The sequence below is a fragment of the Thunnus albacares genome, chromosome 7 (genome assembly GCF_914725855.1).
Source record: "Thunnus albacares chromosome 7, fThuAlb1.1, whole genome shotgun sequence".
In the NCBI taxonomy this organism is placed as follows: Eukaryota; Metazoa; Chordata; class Actinopteri; order Scombriformes; family Scombridae; genus Thunnus; species Thunnus albacares.
This window is the reverse complement of record NC_058112.1, coordinates 35,512,998-35,536,904: the sequence shown is the minus strand read 5'-3', so window position 1 is coordinate 35,536,904 and position 23,907 is coordinate 35,512,998. Positions and strand designations below refer to the sequence as shown.

General features: G+C 41.0%; 1 protein-coding gene across 4 annotated transcripts in view; it reads right to left on the bottom strand.

The window, feature by feature from the left end:
• The window catches only part of lamb4 (laminin, beta 4), a 55,266-nt gene that overhangs the window by 12,314 nt on the left and 19,045 nt on the right, over positions 1-23,907 (bottom strand). For 3 of the 4 annotated variants that reach the window (XM_044356615.1, XM_044356617.1, XM_044356616.1), the window contains 19 exons: positions 20,386-20,521; positions 18,724-18,797; positions 17,747-17,935; positions 15,674-15,737; positions 13,473-13,687; positions 11,715-11,829; positions 10,357-10,545; positions 9,061-9,216; positions 8,260-8,363; positions 7,970-8,049; positions 7,427-7,631; positions 6,667-6,795; positions 6,403-6,591; positions 5,716-5,828; positions 5,296-5,407; positions 4,876-5,056; positions 4,546-4,689; positions 4,148-4,379; positions 341-498 (listed from right to left, as the gene is read on the bottom strand). In XM_044356615.1, coding sequence (XP_044212550.1) covers positions 341-498; positions 4,148-4,379; positions 4,546-4,689; positions 4,876-5,056; positions 5,296-5,407; positions 5,716-5,828; positions 6,403-6,591; positions 6,667-6,795; positions 7,427-7,631; positions 7,970-8,049; positions 8,260-8,363; positions 9,061-9,216; positions 10,357-10,545; positions 11,715-11,829; positions 13,473-13,687; positions 15,674-15,737; positions 17,747-17,935; positions 18,724-18,797; positions 20,386-20,521 — 2,785 coding nt within the window. Of the gene's footprint in view, positions 1-340; positions 499-4,147; positions 4,380-4,545; positions 4,690-4,875; positions 5,057-5,295; positions 5,408-5,715; positions 5,829-6,402; positions 6,592-6,666; positions 6,796-7,426; positions 7,632-7,969; positions 8,050-8,259; positions 8,364-9,060; positions 9,217-10,356; positions 10,546-11,714; positions 11,830-13,472; positions 13,688-15,673; positions 15,738-17,746; positions 17,936-18,192; positions 18,380-18,723; positions 18,798-20,385; positions 20,522-23,907 lie in introns of those variants that run through there. The other variant, XM_044356618.1, reaches the window with a different exon arrangement.

The following is a 23,907-nucleotide window of genomic DNA, read 5'->3' as shown; positions in this document are numbered from 1 at the left end:
TGGAACATTTTCACTGTGTTCACGTTTAAAGTAAAAGTAACAAAAGTTTATGCACAATAACAAATTAATATTTGTCTTTTATTGTTGTATTGACTCTCTAAACACTCTGCTTCCCTCTTATGTCAAATCTTCTGAGCACACTAACTGAACACACCTGAAGACTGACTCACAGGATGATTGCTGTCTGACACAAACATCTGTGGGATTGAATCTGTCAATGACCTTTGGTTTTGTCCAACATTGATGTTTTCTGTACTGACATGAACCTGAACCTCTAACAGAAAATCACCTGAGTAACAAGAGGCAGGTAAACAGGTGAGAAACAGAGGTCAGCTCCTACCTGTGTGTCCCTCCCAGCAGTTGCAGGTGAGACTGAGGGATTGTGGGTTGTTGTGGCAGGAAGTGGCGAAGAACCGTCCGCTGCTCTGAACGTCTGGACATAGGCATGGCTGACAGGGCTGCCTGGAGTCAGGGCTACCATAGTAACCCTCCACACACCTGCATCAGTAAAGCAGGTATGGCATCAGAACCAGAAAATCTACAGAACTCTGCTTGTATATATTTTAATTTCTATCATACTTCACATCCAAGTTCTGTTCATTCTCATCTGAACAAAGAATGTGCTGCCAGTATTCATCATTCATGTTCTTTGGCAAAGTTTAATCTTGCAGTTTTGTTCCATTTTCTTCTTGGACGTCATCTGTTGAGGTTGACTTCATGCAGTGTTGACTTCACACTGTCTCAGCATAACTGAAACACCAGTTTCCACAGATAATCCTGGTGTCAAGTCAGAAGCACTTGCCTGTCTGTTTTGCACCTTCTGTTTGGTAGTATGAGTCCTCCTGTGCCTGCTCGCCACTGCTGCAGCTGTGTTTGGGCTCATGTTCAGCAGCCTACTGATGATCTTGTGCCCTCTCCCATCTTTATGAAGTCTCACAATCTGGTTTCTTACTTGTTCAGGCAGTTTCTCACCATGTGGAGTCATGTAGCATTAGACTGAGAAAGCTGTGGTGTTCACAGGTTCTTTTATAACCTGGTTCAGGCTGTTAGTCTGAACTGGAAGTCTCAGGTATGCTCACTGTTGTTGCATTGAGGTGTTTTCAATGGAGTCTATCTAACCTGCTTGTTTTTAATTACAAATAAGATCAAATCTTATTTAATTTAAACCTAATATAATTTTGAATCATTTAACATTTCAGTGATATTGCACAGGGGTGTGCTCAGTTTAGTTATATACTGCATATGTTTCATCATGTTTTTGCTTTTCCCTTTCAATTCTACATATCTTGTTTTTCTCCTCTCGTCTGAGATCCACTTCCTGCCCTTGTGTGTTTCCCGCTCCGGTCATCATCATTATCCCCTAATGTCATCCACTTGTGTCTAACTACCCTCCCTTTCCTTGTGTATATCGTCTGTGTGCTCCCTTGCCCTTTATGTTTTGGTTGCCTCTGCTGACTGACTGCTTGTGTACTGAACCTGCCAACTCAGTAAAGACTCAGGTTTTTGGAAACCCTGAACTGTCTGTGAGTTGTGCATTTGGGTCTATTCCTGGTGTGTCTGAAAACCTGTCAATGGGGGAATATTGGGTCTCTGTAAAATAAAGAGTACAGTCTAGATCTGCTTTATGTGAAATGTGCCCTGAGATAACTTCTGTTGTGATTTGGTGCTATATAAATAAAGTTTACTTGACTGTGTTAGACGTTAAAGCTTAAGTCAGAAGTGACAATGGGTTATCTGTACTGTCTCTTCAGAATTAGAGCTGTCTTAGTTAGTATTCAGTCTAATTTATTTCTAGATCATGTAAAGCATTTTTGACTATCTAGTAAAGTGTTATTTATTATATGTACTGTATATATATTTTTACAGTTATATATCCTGTCACAGTGTGGTCCACTGATATATATATATATATATATATATATATATATATATATATATATATATATATATATATATATAAAATAATAATATATATATTCTTATATACAAGTATCGGGTAGCAGTCCAGTGCTGTGCTCATATAGTTGTACTTGTAAAACTGCTCCAATACAATTGCACCTGATACAAGTTTCCTGACAAAGTTACTTTAACCTCCTGTTTGAGCAGGTAGGCAGAGGAGGAGCATCGCCAGTAATTTTGAGATATTGTAAGACAGCAGAGAGAGAGAGACGCCAACTGTGCTCTACTAAATTGTCAGGAGGAGTGAAAAATGTCTCCTTAACACAAGTAATTTGATCAAACATCTAATGAAGCAACACAACATAGAGTTCAAAGGGTTTACTAATCCTAGCAGCAGGAAACAGCAACAACCAACTTTGCAGCAAACGCTGGAGAAGCAAGAGATAATGTCCAGAGACAACCTATGGCCGGTAAACATAACAGAAGCTCTTCCTCAGGACATTTTAGAGTAGCAGCGTCTGCCCAGTGTCTTTCATCAGTTTAACTGTGCAGTGGACTGATGTAGATTTTACCGCCTACAGAGCCATTCTACAAGCAAAGCAGTTTCAGAGACCACATACCAGCCAAGTTATAGCATGTGCATTTCATGATATGCTTCAGACTTGGGGCATTCTGAAAAGTTCTGTTTGCTTGTGCTCCGATGCATGCCACATAAATGCAATGTCTGTAGTTTAATTTCAGCAGCGGACCTTTGTTACATGTCATCTCCCATTTCTCTCTCTCCTCATTTCCTGTCATCTCTAGACTATCGCTGTCTAATAAATGCAACACCCCCCCATATAAAAAACCTTTTAGTATTTAACTTTGAAGGCAACATACTAGCTTGTCACTGTTTTAGATATAAAGATATTTTTTTCTCAAACATCAACAGCGCTACAGAGGCCAAAGAGAAGGTGATGCTGGCAGATGAGCGGGAGGATCTGGTTGAACCAGCCAGAAAGCTGAGCAAGGCCCAGGACAGTGTGTGTGAGATGGCAGATGAGCAGTCAACAGCAACACTGAGTAGTGCTCCAGTAGGTACTGCCATTCAACAAAGTGCAGTTTCCCACTCTGGCCCAGATGTCATGCAGATACCCCTCAGCACTATGCAGTAGTGTGGAAAGTGAAAGGCTGTTTAGCTCAGTGTCACATATCGTAAATGAAAACAGAAACAGGCTCACAGCTGATCATGAAGAGAAGCTTGTTTTCATCAGAAAGGATCTGTAATCCTTACAGACAGCACTAACATATGATGACCATTTCAGTTGTTCTGCTATAGTTGTATGTTGTGTGGTGGTGAAATACACTAAATGAGTCGCAGATTACGTGTTGTCAAAATGTGGTGGCCCTGTTAGTTTAGTAAAACACAAAACTGAATGTTACATTTTAGATGTCTGCAACAGCATCATGTTGAATCAGAAAGTGAAAAACATCTGATGAAAACAAAAACTGTTCCCAAAGTCAGTATTATTAATTACTCCTGTTGGTACTCGTTGTTGGTAAATACCCAAATGTAAGTTCCGCTACTTGGGCTGAAAAAGTGGTATTGCTGCATCCCTAATTATAAATAAATAAATATTCCTCAGCCTTGTCATTGATTCTACAGTCTCTGAACTCTTCTGGAGGGATGAACATCATTGTTCATAAAGATCTTCCTCATGTGGTGCTGTGATGATGATGATGGAGAGCGCTGTCTAACACGTCAGCTGGGTTGAGATCTGGTGACTGTGAAGGTCATAACATGTGATTCACATCATTTAATACTCAAACCATTCATTGTCATCCTGGAAGAGACCACTCCCATCAGGACAGACATGTTTCATCACAGGATAAAGCTGATCACTCACAAATACTTTGTATTGATTAGCAGTGACCCTTCCCTCTAAGGGGACAAGTGGACCCAAACCATGCCAGCAAAATGCCCCCCACAGCATAACAGAGCCCCCAGACCCCCACACTGTAGGGGGTTCAGCACTCAGACCTGGACCAGGTTTTACTTTAATCTGTCACCCATCTGTATATTTATACAATATATATATATATAACCTGTCACAGTGTGGTCCAGTGTTTTACATCTCTACATACATACATATACACACACACATATATATATATATGTATATATATGTGTGTGTGTATATATATATATATACACACACACACACATATATATATATATACATATATATAATATATTCATATACACGACCTGTCACAGTGCGGTCCGGTTGCATGATCTCTGCAGTTCCGACACTCTCCACTCTGTTCGTCACAGACATCAGACAATCCATTGCATTCACAGGGTCGACATTGTGGGAAACCCCAGAATCCCGTCTGGCAGCGGCCACAGCGGCGACCCGTCACCCCTAAGCGACACGCACATTGACCCGTAACCTGATCGCACAGCTCCGACACTGAACCACTGGGGTCACACTGACATGCTGCAAATGAAACAGCAGAGAACAAATCATCATGGACTGATTTTCATATTTCATATTTTCATTTCATTCTTAGTTAAACTCAGTTCAGAAGGATTTCCTTCTTCTTCTTCTTCTTCTTGCAGTATTTCAAAAGTATTTTTGGATCTACATTGTGACAGTTTCTCACGTTTGCAGCCGTCGGGTCCAAAACCGAAAGTCAGGGGTGCACAGGTATCACAGCAACGACCAATCACGTTGGGTTTACATTCACACAACCCGCCCAGTTTACTGCAGGATGGTCCAAGAGAGCCGACGACATTACACCTGCAAACTGCCAACAGATGAAACAGAGATAAACATGCAGCAGAGAACAACACTACAAGAAGTTAAAAAAAAACATCAAAAATCATGAAGGGAAAAAATAAATATTAAAGAGGACATAACGTTGCATAAAAGTGTTTTTGTGTCCAGTTCAGTCACCTCCACATGGCCTGTCCTTCTGTGTTAAAATACATACCAACGGCTCCGTTGTGGATCCGTGCCGACATGCTCCCGATAAGACTCTCACAGACTTCCGGCAGTGACTCTTGTGATCCAAGATCGACAGCCAATCCAACGCAGCGAAAGCGACGGAAAGAGTCCAGGTCGCTCTGGGAGCAGAAGTCACGGATGGACTCTATGTTGGGAATCAGACCCATCTGAAAAAGTAAAATAAGTAAACTATCCTCACACTTTTGTTCTTGTGTTTTTGGATTTAGAAAAGATAAAAATGACCTCTCTGACTCCATGTACACCGCTTAAACAGATACTGGCACACCTGCTGCCACATGTTGCATTTGCTAAATTATGATTGATCGATCACTTTCAGAGGGCGTGGCTTAATGAAATATCATTCACTCTGAATGAATTCCAACTGAACAAATGAAGACGTTCTCACCGAGTCGATCAGGATGTGCGAGCCTTCAGGTCCGGGTTGTTTGTTCAAGGTGATGTCCACAAAGTACCGACCGCCTGCGTTCAGACACACTGCAGAGTCCAGAACGCCTCCTCTGCAAACAAACAAACAATAAACAACTACATACACAAGTCTTTCAATGAAGAGTCAGATGACCCACATAGTTTCCTGTTCACTTATTGATGAAACGTCCAGAATGCCTCCTGCAGGTGTTCTAGTGGGAAACAGTAGAAAGACACTGTTTCATTGGCTAATGCAGCATCTTACCGGATGATGTCATGTTGTGCTGTGGTTGATGCAGCGTCAGGTGGTCCTCAGACTTAAAGCATCTGTACGTGACACCTGAACCATGTGACCTTTGTGCAGGTTAATAGACTCTTCTGTTTACTGATGGTGTCTCACCTGGAGTTTCCGGGAAGAGTCAGAGTTTTAGTTCCTGTTGGGTCACTGCTGCAGCCACCGTCGCCAGGTGACAGCATGATGATGCTGACTGATGCCAGCCAATCAGACGGAGACTGCAGAGCAAGAGCAGCTGAGGTTATAATACATGAAGACATGACAGTCCACATTAAAGCAGCCAAAGAATAATCTTAAAGGTCAACTAGGTTTGTATTATCAACAATGATACTAATATATATGATATTAATAATTATTATTAATAAAATGGTTTATTTGCATGTTAATCTATTTTTTATAAGTGGCTCTTATTTATAAACAACAAGCTGGTGTCTGAATGAACCAGATGAAACGTTAAAGGAGTAAAACAAATAAGAAAAAGACTTTATATTTTTAATGTCAATAATGTTTGTTTTATTTTTACTGGACTTGTGAGATCATCATTTGGTCAACAGTTGGAGTTCTTATAAAGTTTTATATCCAGTTGCCATTTTGAATGTGTTTGTTTAACTGTGGCATTCAGTGTTAATTATTCCTGGCAGTGGTGTAAAAATGTTTTCTATGTTTCTATATTTGCTTTCAGTGTGAAATTATCCTTTAAAGTAAAGTGTATATTTTAAAAAGAACTACTCTGCTCTGTGTTAGCATAGCAGCTAATTCTGTCAGAACCAGAACCTGGACAGTTCTCTTCACCTCTGGCTCATAGCGGATCACCAGCTGATAATCCATCGAGGAAGGAAGGTTGTCAACAGTGAACCTCAGCCCTGCTCCATCTAGAACTCTGACCAATCCCAGGCCGCTCCAGGTGATTGGCTGTTCAGGTGTCCTCTGACGAGGGATGATCTGCAAGGCATGACCCGGTTCCAGTGGGATGCCGCTGTGCTGCAGGAGGGAAGTCCGTAGTGATGAGAATGATCTGACTGGGTCATCGATTACTGATGGTGAAATCAAACGTACCTGCACCTGCCTCCTCCGGCGGGCACGGCGAGTCTTCCGGACCAGAACCATTCGTCCATTGGAGAGCTTGAAGTCATAACCCTGCTCTCTGTAATACTGTTCACACTCCGGCAGCACAGATGGTTTCAGCTGAGAATACACACACAAACATACAACATGTCAAACACACGCTAAAGGACAAACCAGAGAGAAACACGCATCCATGTTATCATGTAAATCCACATGGACTGAGAAACACACAGAAGTGTAAACTCCACAGACAGCTGTTTAAATTATTAATTAATTATAAATATTAGATTGAAATTGTGTGGCGAAAGTTCATAAAAACATGGACATGATAATAAAGGACTGATCAGGCCGTAGAAGTCTCACTGGACGAAGGACGAAGGTGTAATCGATAGAGATACATTTATTTATGTTTATTAATACTTCACATAAACCCACATATTGTGGGGTAAATCTGTTCACTTTGTTCTGTCATTAGTATTGAGGGAATTCTATGATGTTGATTGTATATATTTGGAAACCTGGATAAAATCTTTCTTTTAAAAAGATCACACTGATGATATGTTGGTCTGAGCTCAGCTTCATTCTGACATCATCTTTTCTCTGGTTTCCTCTGCTGCAGACTTCGATACATGAACATGTGACACAGAAACAGAGATGATGACATGATGTTTTCTGTTGTTGACGGCAGCTGCAGGACTTCAGTTACACTCATAATGAAACACACACACACACACTCATTAGTGCTACACACCAGAGAAGAAGAAGAGGAGGAATCATATGCATATGAATATGGTGGAGGAGTAGAAGAAGAGCTCTCTTCATCTAGCGGGGCGGCAAGCTCCGCCTCGTACAGGAAGTAGTCTAGCGGAGGCAGGAAGTACCCGGGGGCGGGGTCAGCACAGCGCCGGCCCACCATGTTGGGTAAACAGTGACACTGCCCGTCGTGTGAAGAACACCTTAGGAGACAGGAAGTAGGCAAAGTGATGACATCACATGGTTCCTTGCAGAAAACCAAGGAAGCTATAAAAGAAAAACCAGGAAGTGAGTTCATGTCAATCTGCTGTTTACACCAATCAGCTGTGAAGAGAAGCTGATCATATTTATGATTGATTCTACCGTGAGTTCTCTTGTTCTGTAAAGATTTGTTTTTTATGTTAAAGGGTCATTTTCTGGAGTTTTTTTTAATCAATGAGTCACATGTTGGACAGATTGTAAAATTTTCTGTAGACGTAAAACTGACTTGACCTTCATCAGTTCCTCTTCATTTATATATTGATTAAAGAACAAAACATACGTGATGCTGCGAGCTCCTCCAGTATCACAGTCACAGGGTGAACACCTGAACCCAGAGTCTCCCAGACCCCAGAAACCTGCCTGAACACACACACACACTTATCATTATTTCAGGTATTTAACCATTGGTACAGCCTCTTTGTTTATTTATCTGTTATTTCTACTTTCCATGACTGAAAATTTATCCATACATACATTTTATTTCATGTTTGTTTTCTGAATCAGTGGATGTAGTTATGAGTCAAACATGCAGCAGGTAATAAAAAGGCCACCAGGTGTCAGTTAACCTACCACACATTGATCACACAGTGCTCCGCTCGCCAGACGCTCACATTCACAGCTTCCTGTCAGCTGATCACATGACCCGACACTTCCCAACACATGACACCTGCACACTGTAAAATACACACACACAGAAGAAATCCTGCATTATTTATCATCTTTTATTCTAAAAGTGTCTCTCATCGGTATGTCATCTCTCATTGAGACATTCAGCTGATGAACAGTCGAGCTGTTACCGTCATAAATAAATAAATATACATATAAAAATAAAAAACTTTAAGAATCAGACAAACAAACAAAATCTAACAAACTTACAGCTTCACTGTTTCTACAAGAAGAATCAAAGCATCTCAAGCTGCAGTAAAACTTTACTGTAAGTCCTACTATCATCAATAACCAGTCAATAAAGAGTCAATAAATGTTTATAACGTATTAATAATCATCAATAATATCGCAGCTGTCAGCTGTTTATTAATGTATTAGTCACCAACTATAACTCAGAAGTGTTTATTAACATTCAGTATTTATCAGCTGCAATCAATTCAAATGTCCTTATATTTGCTGTAATAGTTTGTTATAAATCATTGATCAATGTTTGTATACTTGATTATAAATGCTGAACAGCAAGACTTAACATAAAATGTTACCCAAAATTCTCTCATATTTTCAACATATAAACTTATAGATCATTTAATTATATATGATATAAATTATATTACATTAAACATGAACATCAGGGTCACAGGAAACTTTCTTTATAAAGAGCTGATTTCAGCACATTTGTGATGATGTGTATGTTTAAATTCTCACTCTGACAGCCAGCTGGGTCTTCCTGCGTCAGACCGAAGAAGCCATGTTTGCAGCGGTCGCAGCGTCGCCCCTCCACGTTTTCTTTACAGACACATCGACCGTTCAGCGGGTCACATAGACCGCCGCCTTGCGAGCCGGCCGGGTCGCAATCACACGCTAAATCACAGAAACACAACTATTACATCATCATTACATCATCATGTCAGCCCTGACCCTTTTCATATTAACACACAAATAAACGCTTCAGTCGTTCTCTAAAGTCCATCAGGATTATAAGAGTTCAGGAAGTTGTTGATGAACTTGGTGATGTTTGTATTTACATGTTGCTGCTTCAGTAATCCACAGATGACTCTGATGTACTTCCAAGGTTTCAGCTGCTATTTCTGGCTTTGGCAGCAGGTGGCGGTGTTTACGTACAGAACTGTTATTGTGCAGGTCAATTCATCTTCTGGGTTTTCTGTGTGGACCTGGAGGATCCATGGACACTGCTCTGGTATGCTGTAATATGTAACGTGCCTGTTCAAAGGCAATCTTTCATCTGGATGGTTTGATTTAGACTCTGCTTGTTTCGTTGGTGGTGAGTTCTAATTTTAATTTGTTTAGTTTAAAATGTGTTTGAGTCATCTTAGTTTAAATGTTGAGTTGTGTTTTTTCTGGTCATTTGTGCATAAACTGATGTTCTGGAGAATCATATGTGATGAGTGACAGTTGTGGATATATGGCAGATATATAATGTATATATTTATTAATTTGGTTTTATTTTGTCAGTTTGATAGTGCTGTGTTTGTAGAAATGGGTTCTTCTTTTAAATAATTTTTGTTTCTCATTCAGAACTGTGATTGTTGCTCTTAAAAGGTTTCACTTCCCTTCAGCTTTCTGTCCTACAACAACATTAAGCTACAAGAAAAACAAACAGTGACTGTCTGGTATCATATCCAGAAACACAGACTACATTATACTTTTAGAGAAAGTTATCCATGTGTTTGTTGGGTCACATGACAAATGTCAGCTGGAGAGATGAAGTGTGTTCTCAGCACAAACACACAAGTTTTAATTTGTGAGATAAATTATTACATCTTGACACCAAAATAAACAATCCTTCTAGTGAAGAGGAGCCGATATTCACTGTTGGAATCAGTTATTGTGCAAACATGTTCGGTCACTCTGTGGATCTCGTTTCATGTGTAATTAACGTTAATCTTTAATTATTTTGAGTTGAAAATAAACAAAACCAAAACGACAACTGAAATGTGTTGATAGCGGTGAAATAGAAGAATGAAAGTAGTTGAAGCGTACGTATGCAGGAATGCGGGTCTTCCGGTGCTCTCTGAGGATCCTGGTACAGAAAAGGGCGACATCGCTCACACTGAGGCCCCACCCTGTCATGGCGGCAGTCGTCACACACGCCTCCACTCACGCCTCCCGTCACCTCGAAACGAGCGGCGTCGAAATGACACGAGTCCGAGTGACCGTGACAGTTACACCCTGACGAGGACGAAGACATCCGGACATGTTCACACACAAAAACAATAAAGTGAACGGAAGCGGATAAAGTGAATGGAAGCGGGTAAAGTGAATGGAAGCGGGTAAAGTGAATGGAAGCAGGTAAAGTGAATGGAAGCGGGTAAAGTGAATAGAAGCGGGTAAAGTGAATGGAAGCGGATAAAGTGAATGGAAGCAGGTAAAGTGAATGGAAGCGGATAAAGTGAATGGAAGCGGGTAAAGTGAATGGAAGCAGGTAAAGTGAATGGAAGCAAGTAAAGTGAATGGAAGCAAGTAAAGTGAATGGAAGCGGATAAAGTGAATGGAAGCAGGTAAAGTGAATGGAAGCAAGTAAAGTGAATGGAAGCGGGTAAAGTGAATGGAAGCGGGTAAAGTGAACAGAAGCGGGTAAAGTGAATGGAAGCGGGTAAAGTGAATGGAAGCAGGTAAAGTGAATGGAAGCGGATAAAGTGAATGGAAGCGGATAAAGTGAACGGAAGCAGGTAAAGTGAATGGAAGCGGATAAAGTGAATGGAAGCGGATAAAGTGAACGGAAGCGGGTAAAGTGAATGGAAGCGGATAAAGTGAATGGAAGCAGGTAAAGTGAATGGAAGCGGATAAAGTGAATGGAAGCGGATAAAGTGAACAGAAGCAGATAAAGTGAATGGAAGCGGGTAAAGTGAATGGAAGCGGATAAAGTGAATGGAAGCGGGTAAAGTGAATAGAAGCGGGTAAAGTGAATGGAAGCGGATAAAGTGAATGGAAGCAGGTAAAGTGAATGGAAGCGGATAAAGTGAATGGAAGCGGGTAAAGTGAATGGAAGCGGATAAAGTGAATGGAAGCAGGTAAAGTGAATGGAAGCAAGTAAAGTGAATGGAAGCAAGTAAAGTGAATGGAAGCGGATAAAGTGAATGGAAGCAGGTAAAGTGAATGGAAGCAAGTAAAGTGAATGGAAGCGGGTAAAGTGAATGGAAGCGGGTAAAGTGAATGGAAGCGGGTGAAGTGAATGGAAGCGGGTGAAGTGAATGGAAGCGGATAAAGTGAATGGAAGCGGGTAAAGTGAATGGAAGCGGGTAAAGTGAATGGAAGTGGGTGAAGTGAATGGAAGCGGGTGAAGTGAATGGAAGCGGATAAAGTGAATGGAAGCAAGTAAAGTGAATGGAAGTGTTTACTCCTGCAGACGTCATGTTCTCCTCCAGGCCTCCAGGGGGAGTCGTGGTGAAAGTCTTGACATCTCTCACAGTTTTCTCCGGCTGTGTTGTGGTGACAAACACATCGTCCATGGACCTGAACAACAGAAAACATCTTTACCTGCAGAATCACCTGAAACCACAGGTAGCCTGTCGTTCCACATCTCTCTCCCTTCCTTTCCTGTCATCTCACAACCATCAGATATCTAATACAGGCATAAAAACAAAAGTAAAAAGGTTTGACACAGATGCTTTGTGTATTAATTTCCTTCCATTAATTAAATCTGCAGCATCTGAAGGCAGCAAAACAGACATGGATAAACCTGCAGCCACATTACAGTTGTTGCTAAATATTTACAGCTACTAACTGCAGCTGAAACTGTTGCTAAGTTAAAACACACATATTTCTAGAAATAAAACAACACACTTACATTCACAAAGTATTGGCTGTTAACTTAATTTTATATTTTGTCTCCTAACATTGTTATTTGTGGAAGTTATGTTACAGCTCGTCATGCTACAATCACTTCCTGTTTACATAGCTGGTTGCTTGGACAGTGTTACAGAGCTGATTTACACATAAGTAAAGTGTCAGTTTAGTGTTTTTGTAAGTAGTCACTGAAGGAAAACACAGTCCTGTACCAATCCAGATCAGGGGCCTCATTCATAAATGCTGCATACGCACAAAACAGGACTTGAAAGATCTGAACGCCACTTCCCATGAAAAGTTTGGATTTATAAAAACAAACGTGATGAGAATGTGGCACCTGTAAACTCCGACCCAGGCGTTTGAACATTTTGGGGACAGATGGTGAGGTAATGAATTGAAGCCAATTTCTGTAACGATTCTTCTCATATATTTCATTTCACATCATATCAAACATTAATTATAATTGCAGTGTTGCATGTGTTTATGCTTATAGTAAACCATACTGTTCCATAAGCACCTCTTAGTGTTAAAAGAGACAAGCACCTACACTCATTGATTGTGTAAATTAGTGAAACACCTGCATGCTCGATTTTGAAGTAAATAGTGTTTGATATTTTTAGATACTGAGTGTGTGGTCTCATCAGTCATGAATGCATATTTGTAGATGAAGCTCATATTTCACAATTAATCACAAATGTTCGATGCAAAACCCCTCATGAACGTTATCTGCCGGTGAACAACAGTAGCATTAAAAACACATGAACGAATCGTTCCTGAAGTGAAACAAAGAGGTCAGACATGAAGGTGCACACTGTCAGACCGTTTACTGGTGGAGACACGGGGACATCGAAGCTCACTGTCAAGTAAATAGTGATTTATAAAAAAGAAAAAAGTATGCAGACGTGTGTGCAAATCTGATAAAGTTTTGTTAGCATACACATGTTTATCTATGTTTTATGATCCTAAACACTATTCTGTAAATGAGGCCCCTGATCTGCACCGATCCAGAACTGATCTGCACCGATCCAGAACTGATCTGTGCTGATCCAGAACTGATCTGTACCGATCCAGAACTGATCTGTACCGATCCAGAACTGATCTGCGCTGATCCAGAACTGATCTGTACCGATCCAGAACTGATCTGTGCTGATCCAGATCTGTACCAATCCAGAACTGATCTGCGCTGATCCAGAACTGATCTGTACTGATCCAGAACTGATCTGTACTGATCCAGAACTGATCTGTGCTGATCTAGAACTGATCTGTGCTGATCCAGAACTGATCTGTGCTGATCCAGAACTAATCTGTACCATGCCAGGCTGGGTGAAGACATCACCACGTCCTCCATCCAGAGGCATACACTGGCTGGCGTGGCCGTTACAGAAGCAGCTGCCTCGGACCACCATGTTGTAAAGAGCGTAGTAATATTTGTCCTGAGGGCTCCTGCGTCTTCGACTGAGCAGGGTGTCTCCCAGCGTGAAGAGACGGGTGAAGTTGACCCGGATGTTGGTCATGGTGATCAGCTCTGAGGACGATGGAGATGGTTAAAAAACAAAATCAAAATGTTTGATATGTTCTTCTTGTTCAGATCAAACAGTTTGTCACAGCTGATGACAGCCATCAGCCTGTGCTGTACTGTTTACTGTAAAGTATGTAATATGCAATACTTATATAGTACTTTAGTTCTTCACAGAAATAACCACAGTGTGCATGATAATAAACTCAGTGAAGGTAAATTTGTTATCATCTCTGAAGTGTTAAGTTTGTTCCACCACTCTATTAACCGATCAATCAGTCCTGTTGCTATGGTTACTTGCAGGTTAACATAGAGAGCCAAAGTCAGACCAGAACTTCCGGATTCCATTCCAGAAGTAGGAAAACTTCATTAAGAATCCCATCGATGTGTATAAAGGCATTTTTTTCATGTGACTAATTAACAAGTTCATATTTTTTTGTCATGAGTTCTTTCACACAGAATGCAAATATTATGCAGCGAAAAAGTGGCATAATTTTTTCAGAACAAGGTCGATTTTTCTGAGTTTCTCACAGCAAATAAAAGCATCAACCAATTATGAAGCGTAAACCCGCACCCGCAAAGCTCAGTACCAAAACCTACCCGTTACCCACGATTATCTCCATGTCAAATCCAGTCCCCTCCAGACTCGTAAATATAAAACCCAACCTGTGATTAGATACTTAGGCTACACAGTCACTCATTTTAAAGTGCTTTATTTTTACTTGCTGCGTGTCATAATCCGTGTCTCTGCAAGAAAGACAGCACTGCACAGTCACTGACATCTATACATGCCAGTGCACAAACACAATGGTTGCATACTAATGTTATGATGATTGCTCACTTGTATGCTGTATGACAGTGTGCAATATACTCTGAAGTTTCATAGTAATCCACCGACCACTTCACAATAAAAAACCTGGCAGCTGATTAGACTTGATAATAGGCTATCAGTTGATTTAGATGTTAAAAATACTGCAAATCATTTTCATTGCTGACTTTTTTGCGGCTTACCGACCCGATGCAGGACTCTGCAGTATATTTCTGCTGTCAGTCAGCATGGTTAAGGCAGTTTGTCCGGCCACCTAACCCTAACCCTGCTTCTGTGGACAGAGACACTGAATGCAGGTCAGAGATCATCATCATCATATGATAATGATCTTGTCCTCCTCCTCACTCAACAACTGAAGAGGAGAGCGTTATATCCGATCCACAACGACTCTGTCTACAGAAGCAGTCGTCTGTCAGCTGCAGCTCCGGGAAGCTGAGAGGATAAACTGCCTTCACCAGGCTGACTGACAGCAGAACAAGCTGTCGCAAATTTGTGTTTCTGTGGCAGATTCGTATTGCTGCCGGTGTGAATAGTTCTGATGGGAAATATTCGTGGGCGAGTACTTCACATTCTTGTGTCATTTATTTGTCGTGGTCACAGTGTGTAAAGGCCTTTATTCTGCTAATAAGTAAAAATCCTGCCTTGGAACAGAAGCTTTCTCAACAGGATGTTGTGGCTCGCTTCATATCTTTAGATATTTTTTGAAAAACTATCTAATATCATTATTTAGTCAATATTTATGTTTTTAGCTACCTTTAACAAACATCATTTCCCATAAATCCTGGACATTTGCAGGCTAAGTACCCACAATGCCACACTTACAGTTCATTTAATGGGGGCTCAAAATAACAAAGGTTTAAATGTCTGATAGCAGCTGCTGTAGTGGAGCCGAGTGGTCTGAGAAAGTGAAAAGTAAACTCCGGGAACACGCTTTTTTTTTTTTTTTTAGAAAGACGGATGAAAGAAATGCTGAATGAGTGATTGTGTTGAGTTACAGAAGCTAGTTGTATGGAGGCTAACCGGATGTGACGTCATGACTTCGGCTCTCTATAATTGAGTTCTTTGAGCGTTAAACTGTTGACCTGAACTATTTGATGTATGTGATGTTGACAGACAGCTGCCAGCCAATTAGAGAGCAGGATTCTCTGGTGTAAATGCCACTTCACCTTGGATCTGTGGAGCATACGGGTTTTCTATTTCAAAGATTGGATCCAGAGCTTTTAGCACCACCTGGTGGACAAACAGAATAAAACATGTTCTGAGAAAAACTTCAGGGATCAGATGTATAAATGATGCATTCACAACATAATCATGTTTATAAAACAGTTACTATTAAAACAAGTTTAATGTGTCATTCATATTCTCTTTATGTGTTCTCATTTCTCTGTGCAGATGATAAGATCTTTATAATCTCTGTTTAGAAGTTGGAACTATAAACTCTAAATCCTGATGAAGGTTTTGTTCATTCTGGTTGTTTTGATCCTCAGAGCTCCTGGTTCAGTTTCAGGAAAGATCATGGTCTTGATTAAATACTGAAAAAGCAGCTTGAAGCCCCGAAACATCCGTCTTTCCTGAAGCTGAATGTTGTATTCTCCCATCTGTGAATGTGTGACTGTTTAAATGTATTAATAATATGCTGTGTTGCTCCTGGAGCTCTAGATCCTTCTTCTCCCTCGTGCTATTGGCTGCTGTGTTTGGGGACTAGATGTGTTTTGTGTATTTCTACTCAGGGCTGTTTGGTTTGTTATTCTGGCCTCTTGACCCCCCTCTGCCCTAAACCAAATGGTCATAATACCGAATCAAGGTGTTTTAGTGTCTATACCAATAACAGGTGGGACATTAGCCTGCTACCTGCTTTACCTACAACCTGCAACCTCTGACCTCTAACCCTAACCCAACCTCTGACCTTCAACCTCTGACCTCTAACCCTAACCCAACCTCTGACCTTCATCCTCTGACCTCTAACCCTAACCCAACCTCTGACCTTCATCCTCTGACCTCTAACCCTAACCGAACCTCTGACCTTCATCCTCTGACCTCTAACCCTAACCCAACCTCTGACCTTCAACCTCTGACCTTCATCCTCTGACCTCTAACCCTAACCGAACCTCTGACCTTCATCCTCTGACCTCTAACCCTAACCGAACCTCTGACCTTCATCCTCTGACCTCTAACCCTAACCGAACCTCTGACCTTCATCCTCTGACCTCTAACCCTAACCCAACCTCTGACCTTCAACCTCTGACCTCTAACCCTACCTCTGACCTCTAACCCTAACCCAACCTCTGACCTCTAACCCTAACCCAACCTCTGACCTTCATCCTCTGACCTCTAACCCTAACCCAACCTCTGACCTTCATCCTCTGACCTCTAACCCTAACCGAACCTCTGACCTTCATCCTCTGACCTCTAACCCTAACCCAACCTCTGACCTCTAACCCTACCTCTGACCTCTAACCCTAACCCAACCTCTGACCTCTAACCCTAACCCAACCTCTGACCTTCATCCTCTGACCTCTAACCCTAACCCAACCTCTGACCTTCATCCTCTGACCTCTAACCCTAACCCAACCTCTGACCTTCAACCTCTGACCTCTAACCCTAACCCAACCTCTGACCTTCAACCTCTGACCTCTAACCCTACCTCTGACCTCTAACCCTAACCCAACCTCTGACCTTCAACCTCTGACCTCTAACCCTAACCCAACCTCTGACCTCTAACCCTAACCCAACCTCTGACCTTCAACCTCTGACCTCTAACCCTACCTCTGACCTCTAACCCTAACCCAACCTCTGACCTCTAACCCTAACCCAACCTCTGACCTTCAACCTCTGACCTCTAACCCTAACCCAACCTCTGACCTCTAACTCTAACCCAACCTCTGACCTTCAATCTCTGACCTCTAACCCTAACCCAACCTCTGACCTTCAACCTCTGACCTCTAACCCTAACCCAACCTCTGACCTTCAACCTCTGACCTCTAACCCTAACCCAACCTCTGACCTTCAACCTCTGACCTCTAACCCTAACCCAACCTCTGACCTTCAACCTCTGACCTCTAACTCTAACCCAACCTCTGACCTTCAACCTTCAGATACCGTGAGCTACAAAAATGAAGCATAAACATGATCTCGAGGAGACAGAGTTGATCAATTATCAATTGTACTGAGTCAGAAAAGCTAGTGGAACAGATGTTAGACAGGAAGTGATGTAAGTGTGTGTTTTTGTTGTATATAACCTCTCCGTCAGATGACGGCTCTGATCCCGAGTATCTGCTGTCACAGACAACATCGTCGATGCCGTCTGCCGTCTGATCGGACACTGAAGGGAAGTGAAGCGAACAATCCTCCGCAAAGTATCGAAAAACCTTCCAGCTTCGTCCGAAGTCCTTCGAACGCTCCACCAACATGGCCACAGGACGGAAACTCTGTCAAAAGACAGCACAGGAAGTGACATCACAGGGTCATTTTCTTGTCAGGTCAGTCATGCAGTGAAGACTTATTGTCCCTGTGGTGTGGTTTTGTTCCCAGTAACTTTTAGTATTTCAGTCTCATGTAAGAAATGGGTGGTGTGTATCTGCTGCTGATGCACTCATATCATGTTGTAATGTATCGTATGATATTGTGTTGTATCATATATTCAGGTGGACATGTGTTTGAGAGCTCCTGCTGCACTTTGTCTCACCACAGAGGGGAATCAGGTGTCTCGTGTGCCATTACAAGGTGTGACATCACAAAAGTCCAGGGATACAGCAGAGTTGGTTGACTGAGGCTGAGTTTCAGCACACTCGCATCTGTTCTGGCACCACAGGGCCGGACTGTCTTATATTTTGTGTCAGCAGATAGAATTGGACTCATAGTTTGGCTGTTAAAAAGTGAAAATAAATATCTAAACACAGCATTGTGTGTCTTTGGCTGTAATATGATTTATATACATTAAATTTTATAATAATACGGCCTGCAAGTGATCATCAAAATATTTCACAGAAATAAGATTTCACAGAGAAACAGGCAGCGGATCAAATCAAAATATGAGCAAAAAGTTCAGACTATCATGAAGCGGTTCAATAATCCTGATACATCAAACAGTTCAAGAGTAACTTTGTACAAATAAACTGAAAGGATGTGAAGGTGTTATCAGCCAATCAGCTACCATCTCATTAATTAATCATCTGAACAGGTGTGCAGAAAAGGTAGCGTATGTTCAGTGTTTAACCTTGAAGCTGAGGACCAGATGGCTAAACTGGAACATGGTCTCCAGGTCCAGCTGGATGCTGACCTGATGAACTCCTGCAGAGGACACAGCAGAGACACAGTTACACAGGTGAGTTCATAAACAGGATTATTATAGTAGAATCATTGGATATTATGTTAAAACATTTATACTGTTATAAAACATGTTTTCTTCTTTGTTTACATTGTTCCAATGTTCCTATAAATCACAGTGCTCAGAGATCTGGGATGTGTCTGAAATCTCTCCCTCTGAAACAGACACTCAGTAGATAAATCAACAGTGAGCAGTAAACTGACAACTAATCATCATCTCACTATGTCCTCATTGTCAGCTGTAGAGTCGCACAACCATCACTTTCAGTTGCACTCTCAGAGAGTATACATGGACTATTTTTTGTTCCGTTGTGGAAATTTGAGGCACTATATAGTGGATACTTACGCACACTCAGAGATTAAATATAGTGCAACATTTAATAAATCATGATAATTTCAGACATGGACCAGAAACTCTTTAACAAGCAACCGATAGCCGCAACAATAGATCCAATTACTGACTAAAACTGTGGATCATGGGAAATATTCCAGGAAGCAGGTTGAGTGAAAACTCTCAGTTTGTTAACTCTGAGATGAGGAAAAGGTGATAATTCTACTTTATGTTTCTTATTGAGGTTGTAGTGGGTGGTGGTGGTATCACCTTTCTGACAATGTCAACAAAAACTGAAAATATATAAACTTATTAAATGTAGAATTCATGGAGAAGCTGTTGTATTGGATTGCATTAGATTAAGTGGCCAGTGAGTGTCTATGTTAATATTTCTGAGTGAGCAGCATCACTGAATGATGTTGAGCTGAGATACAAACAGACGTCTAAGCATTTAAAATCTGCTGTATTTTAACCTCGATAATCAAACACATTATTACTGATCAGACTGTGAGCTACAGTCACGTCTCTGTGTCTTTGATCTATTTATGTTTTAAATCTTTATATTTTTCAGCTTCAGTTGCTGCTTCCTGTGTTTTGTCCGTCAAAGCTGAACAAACATATTTAAAATGTAATGTAGCTGCAGCCTGATACAGTCAGATTCCACTTTATCATCATTAAGGTAAGTCTGCTAAATGATGAATTAATGGAAAACATCGAATAAAACCATTGAGACTTTTCCTCTTCTGACTCAGGATCTGTGCACAGTATACAGAGTTTTTAAATCTCCTGTCGGGGTGACACTCCCACGCTAATTGTGTGGCTGTTCTAGACTTTCCAAATGTTATCAAACCGAATGGATCAAATTCTGATAGTGAAACGGGTCATTTCACAGGTGTTGTGTGATGCTCAAATAAATGTATCCACTGCCACAACAGTAGGTTACAGCCAGCGGTGTACTGGCATACTGGGACAAAGCCCAGTGGGCCGGTGGACCATCAAAACATATCTGTTTTTACTGGTGTGCCTGTCACTCAGTGTGTGCATGAGAGCTGCTGCATGCCAGGTAATCACAAGCGCCCCCCTTTACTCTCATTGCCAGAAGGGGGAGACAAAAGTCCCTCTCTCCAGCTTTAAACTCAGAGTTTGTCGAACCTGCTTCCTGGAGCCTGAAGATGTAACTGAATGAAAGAAACCTTCAGTCTCTGATTGGATAAAGCTCACCATTCTCAGATTGCCACCACTTCATTTTACGCTCGGGGTCAAAGGTCGTGATGATGTTCTCAATACGGTGGCTGTCAGGGTTGCTATTGCGATTGTACGGCAGCCGAGAGTCACATGTGAAGCATTTCTGCTCCTCCTGATGGGTGAAGACACATTAAATGAAAATGATCAATACTTATCAATAATATGTTTTTTTAGTTTTTTCACAGTGGTTGTCACTCTAAACTTGTCCTGACCAGAAAGCCTTTCCTGCCAGCTGATTCACGGAGCAACTCCACCCTGCTGCAGGAGGGCCTGAAACACTGGAGACGGGTGCAGAAACTGCTGCTGTAGAAATAACTTTGCTGCCTTCATTATGTTTCTCCCTCCAACGCTTCAAGAAGACTAAAGTTCTGCTCTGTTACTTTAAAAAAAAGATTTTATGGACCAAAATATATATTCGGAGCTGGACTGAGTGAACCTGAGTAGATCAGAGATCTGTGCATGGCGTACAAAGAATAGAGAACAGACCTGAATCTACGGGACGTGTGGTCACGAGCTGCTGTTGGTTCACTGTTGGACATGAACACAAATAAGACGAAGGAGGTTTTCTGTGAATGATTCACATCCAGTGTGTTTTTGAATCGGTTCAACACTGAATATTAAGGGAAACAAATGAGCTTTCTTTCAGTTTTGGGGGGCATCTGATGTTGTGTCATTTACAAATACTGGGGCGACAAAACTCCTTGTTTCATACATTGGGGGGGACGTGACGCCCCCATCCCCCAAGGCGATTATGCACTTGTGACACAGCCACTTCACTACATGACACCCCCCCCCCGACGCCTAACCCTAACCATCTCACTGCTCATGCTTAAACCTAACCAAGTGGGTGTGTTGTGAAGATACTGTGAGTCCACAGATAGACCTACCTCATTACATCATCATACATCAGACCAGCACTTCTGGGAACGTTGGCTTGCAACATGTCCCCGCCCCTTTAGGGGGGGGAAAGAAATGACACTCACCATAGCCTTTAATGTAAAATAGTCAAAACAAAACCACTAGAAAACCACCAGAATTAAATAAGTTTATGAATCATCTAAAAACACTGTCAAGTAAATATATGTCCACTCTGCCTGCCATAGAATGAGCGAGATACATCAAGATGTCAGTTATAATAACCCTACTCAATAGCCAGAGGTGTCCTACCCCAACATCTATTTTTATCTTATTGAGTCTCCAGGTAAGCAAATTACCAGTGAAATATTTTACTTTTCAGTCCTGCTCTACAAATAATATGCTATGCTAGTAAAAATGGTTTCTCTGCACCCATAAAATAAGCTAAGCTTACAACCACACGTCCCTTTCCTCAGTCCTCACAACCAATGACAAAGCAAATCAACTCAACACTGTTCAACACTCAACAATAAAAGCTTAATTCTGAATGAATTCATAGATTTCCTGTCGCTGAAACCTGGAATGAACCTGTGGACTGTTTCTCACTCAGCCAGACTCCACCTACAGGAACTGAAGAAGTCTTTAGGATGAGGTGGAAAATCTTCAAGACTCTAAAACAAGTCCAGCTGCTGTTGTAGACAACATCTGCAGGATTTACATACAGCGACGGTCGTCATCTTGAGGGGCTGTTACTGTTCTTTACAGGATGAACATTAAAACACCCACCATTTCCATCCTAACCTCACTGTCATTACAACACTTTGCCAGTGACGTCCTCACAGCTGTGAGGTCATCACCATAGTCATGTGACCTGCACATGAGATTTGAGTTTGTTCATTTTCCAAATGTGAAAAGAGGAAGGTCACAAAGGTTCAACTGTTTTATCCCTTTACATTCTCACACCAACACATCACAGCTGCTTTCTTACTCTCTTTGCAACCATTTTAGCAAACACCAGATGGACAAACTGGTTTGTCCCTTTGCATTTCACTTCATTGTGATTACAGAGTCAAAACTTTTGTACCTCTGCATGTTCTCATAGTGATAACAGAAACAGATTTCTCTTCATCAGGAACAGCAATGGGGACATTGTGACTCATCTGAAATCTGCACTCAGTGTCTACATGTGTGGTAAATGTTGTGAAAACCATGCTTCCTATGTGGTATAGTTTGAACAGAAGAGTGCATTTGTATCACTGCATCACTACATTTGCAGTATCAGAACAACTTTGGCAGAAATGCATCAAATCAGTGTAATTTGAATGTTAAGACAAATCTTTTTATTCTGTATGATACAAAAACTGTGGTTGACACCAAATATTTCTGTGAGGAAATAGAAATCCTAAAGAATGAAGAAACGTGAGACAGAGTGAATATAGGAGGAGAAAAAAGAAAGAAGTAAAAAGTAATGAGGAGAAGTGAACAGATCAGAACATGTTCCAGTATGAAATATAGACGATGAGCCAGAAATGCATCAATCAGAGAGAGAGAAAGAAAAAAACCACAAAGTTCAGCTGCGGTTTAGTCACACACACACATATGTATTCACACTGTATACACACACATACTGTATGTGTATATTTATACATATACACACACATATGTATTCACACTGTATATACACACATACTGTATGTGTATATTTATACATATACACACACATATGTATTCACACTGTATACACACACATACTGTATGTGTATATTTATACATACATATACATACACACATATATATACATTATATATATAGCACCAGCTCAGCACAACAGTTATTCTCACATCCAAAACACTTGATGTTCACTTCAGGATCGACTTTAAGACAGTAATATTGACATTAGTCTCCAAATAAGAAAACTTTGTCACTCATTACAGTTACCTAAAACACTAACAAGCAATTCATTTTATTTATATAGCACCAAATCATAACAGAAGTCATCTCAGGGCACTTTTCACATAGAGCAGGTCCAGACCGAACTCTTTAATCTACAGAGACCCAACATCCCCCCATGAGCAGCAGCAGGAAAAACTCTTCATCTATTACTATTGTCTTTCAAGGAGCTTTTATTTTTTTATAATGGATTTCTGTTTTTTTGTGTGTAAACCAATATAAAAAAATAATTGGACCTGGCAAATGGTAAATTCACCCATTGACACACACATGCATACGCTGATGGAGGAGACTGCCATGCAAGGCGCCATCTACTCATCAGGATCCAGGAACAGAATCAGGATCTGGATTCTTCTTAAAGCATTTGTTACAGAAATTAATCTGCAATATGGTTTAGTAGGATTTATTTTCCTAAAGTAATTCTAGTGATGTGATACAAAACAAACATGTATATATCTACTATGCATATGTGCAGGATAGCTACACATATAAATAGTGTTTTCAGCTGTGCTAGTCAACCTTGTCCTCTCATCCATATCACCGCTAACATTATGTTGCATCCAGGAGACATCTGATTACAAACCTTCCACCTCCATGATGATAAGAACCTCTAAAGGGTTGTTTATTTGTTTTTCATGTAGATGTAGCAGAATTTAGAAAATTGTACTCCAATTTAGTCATTCTGTGTTATGT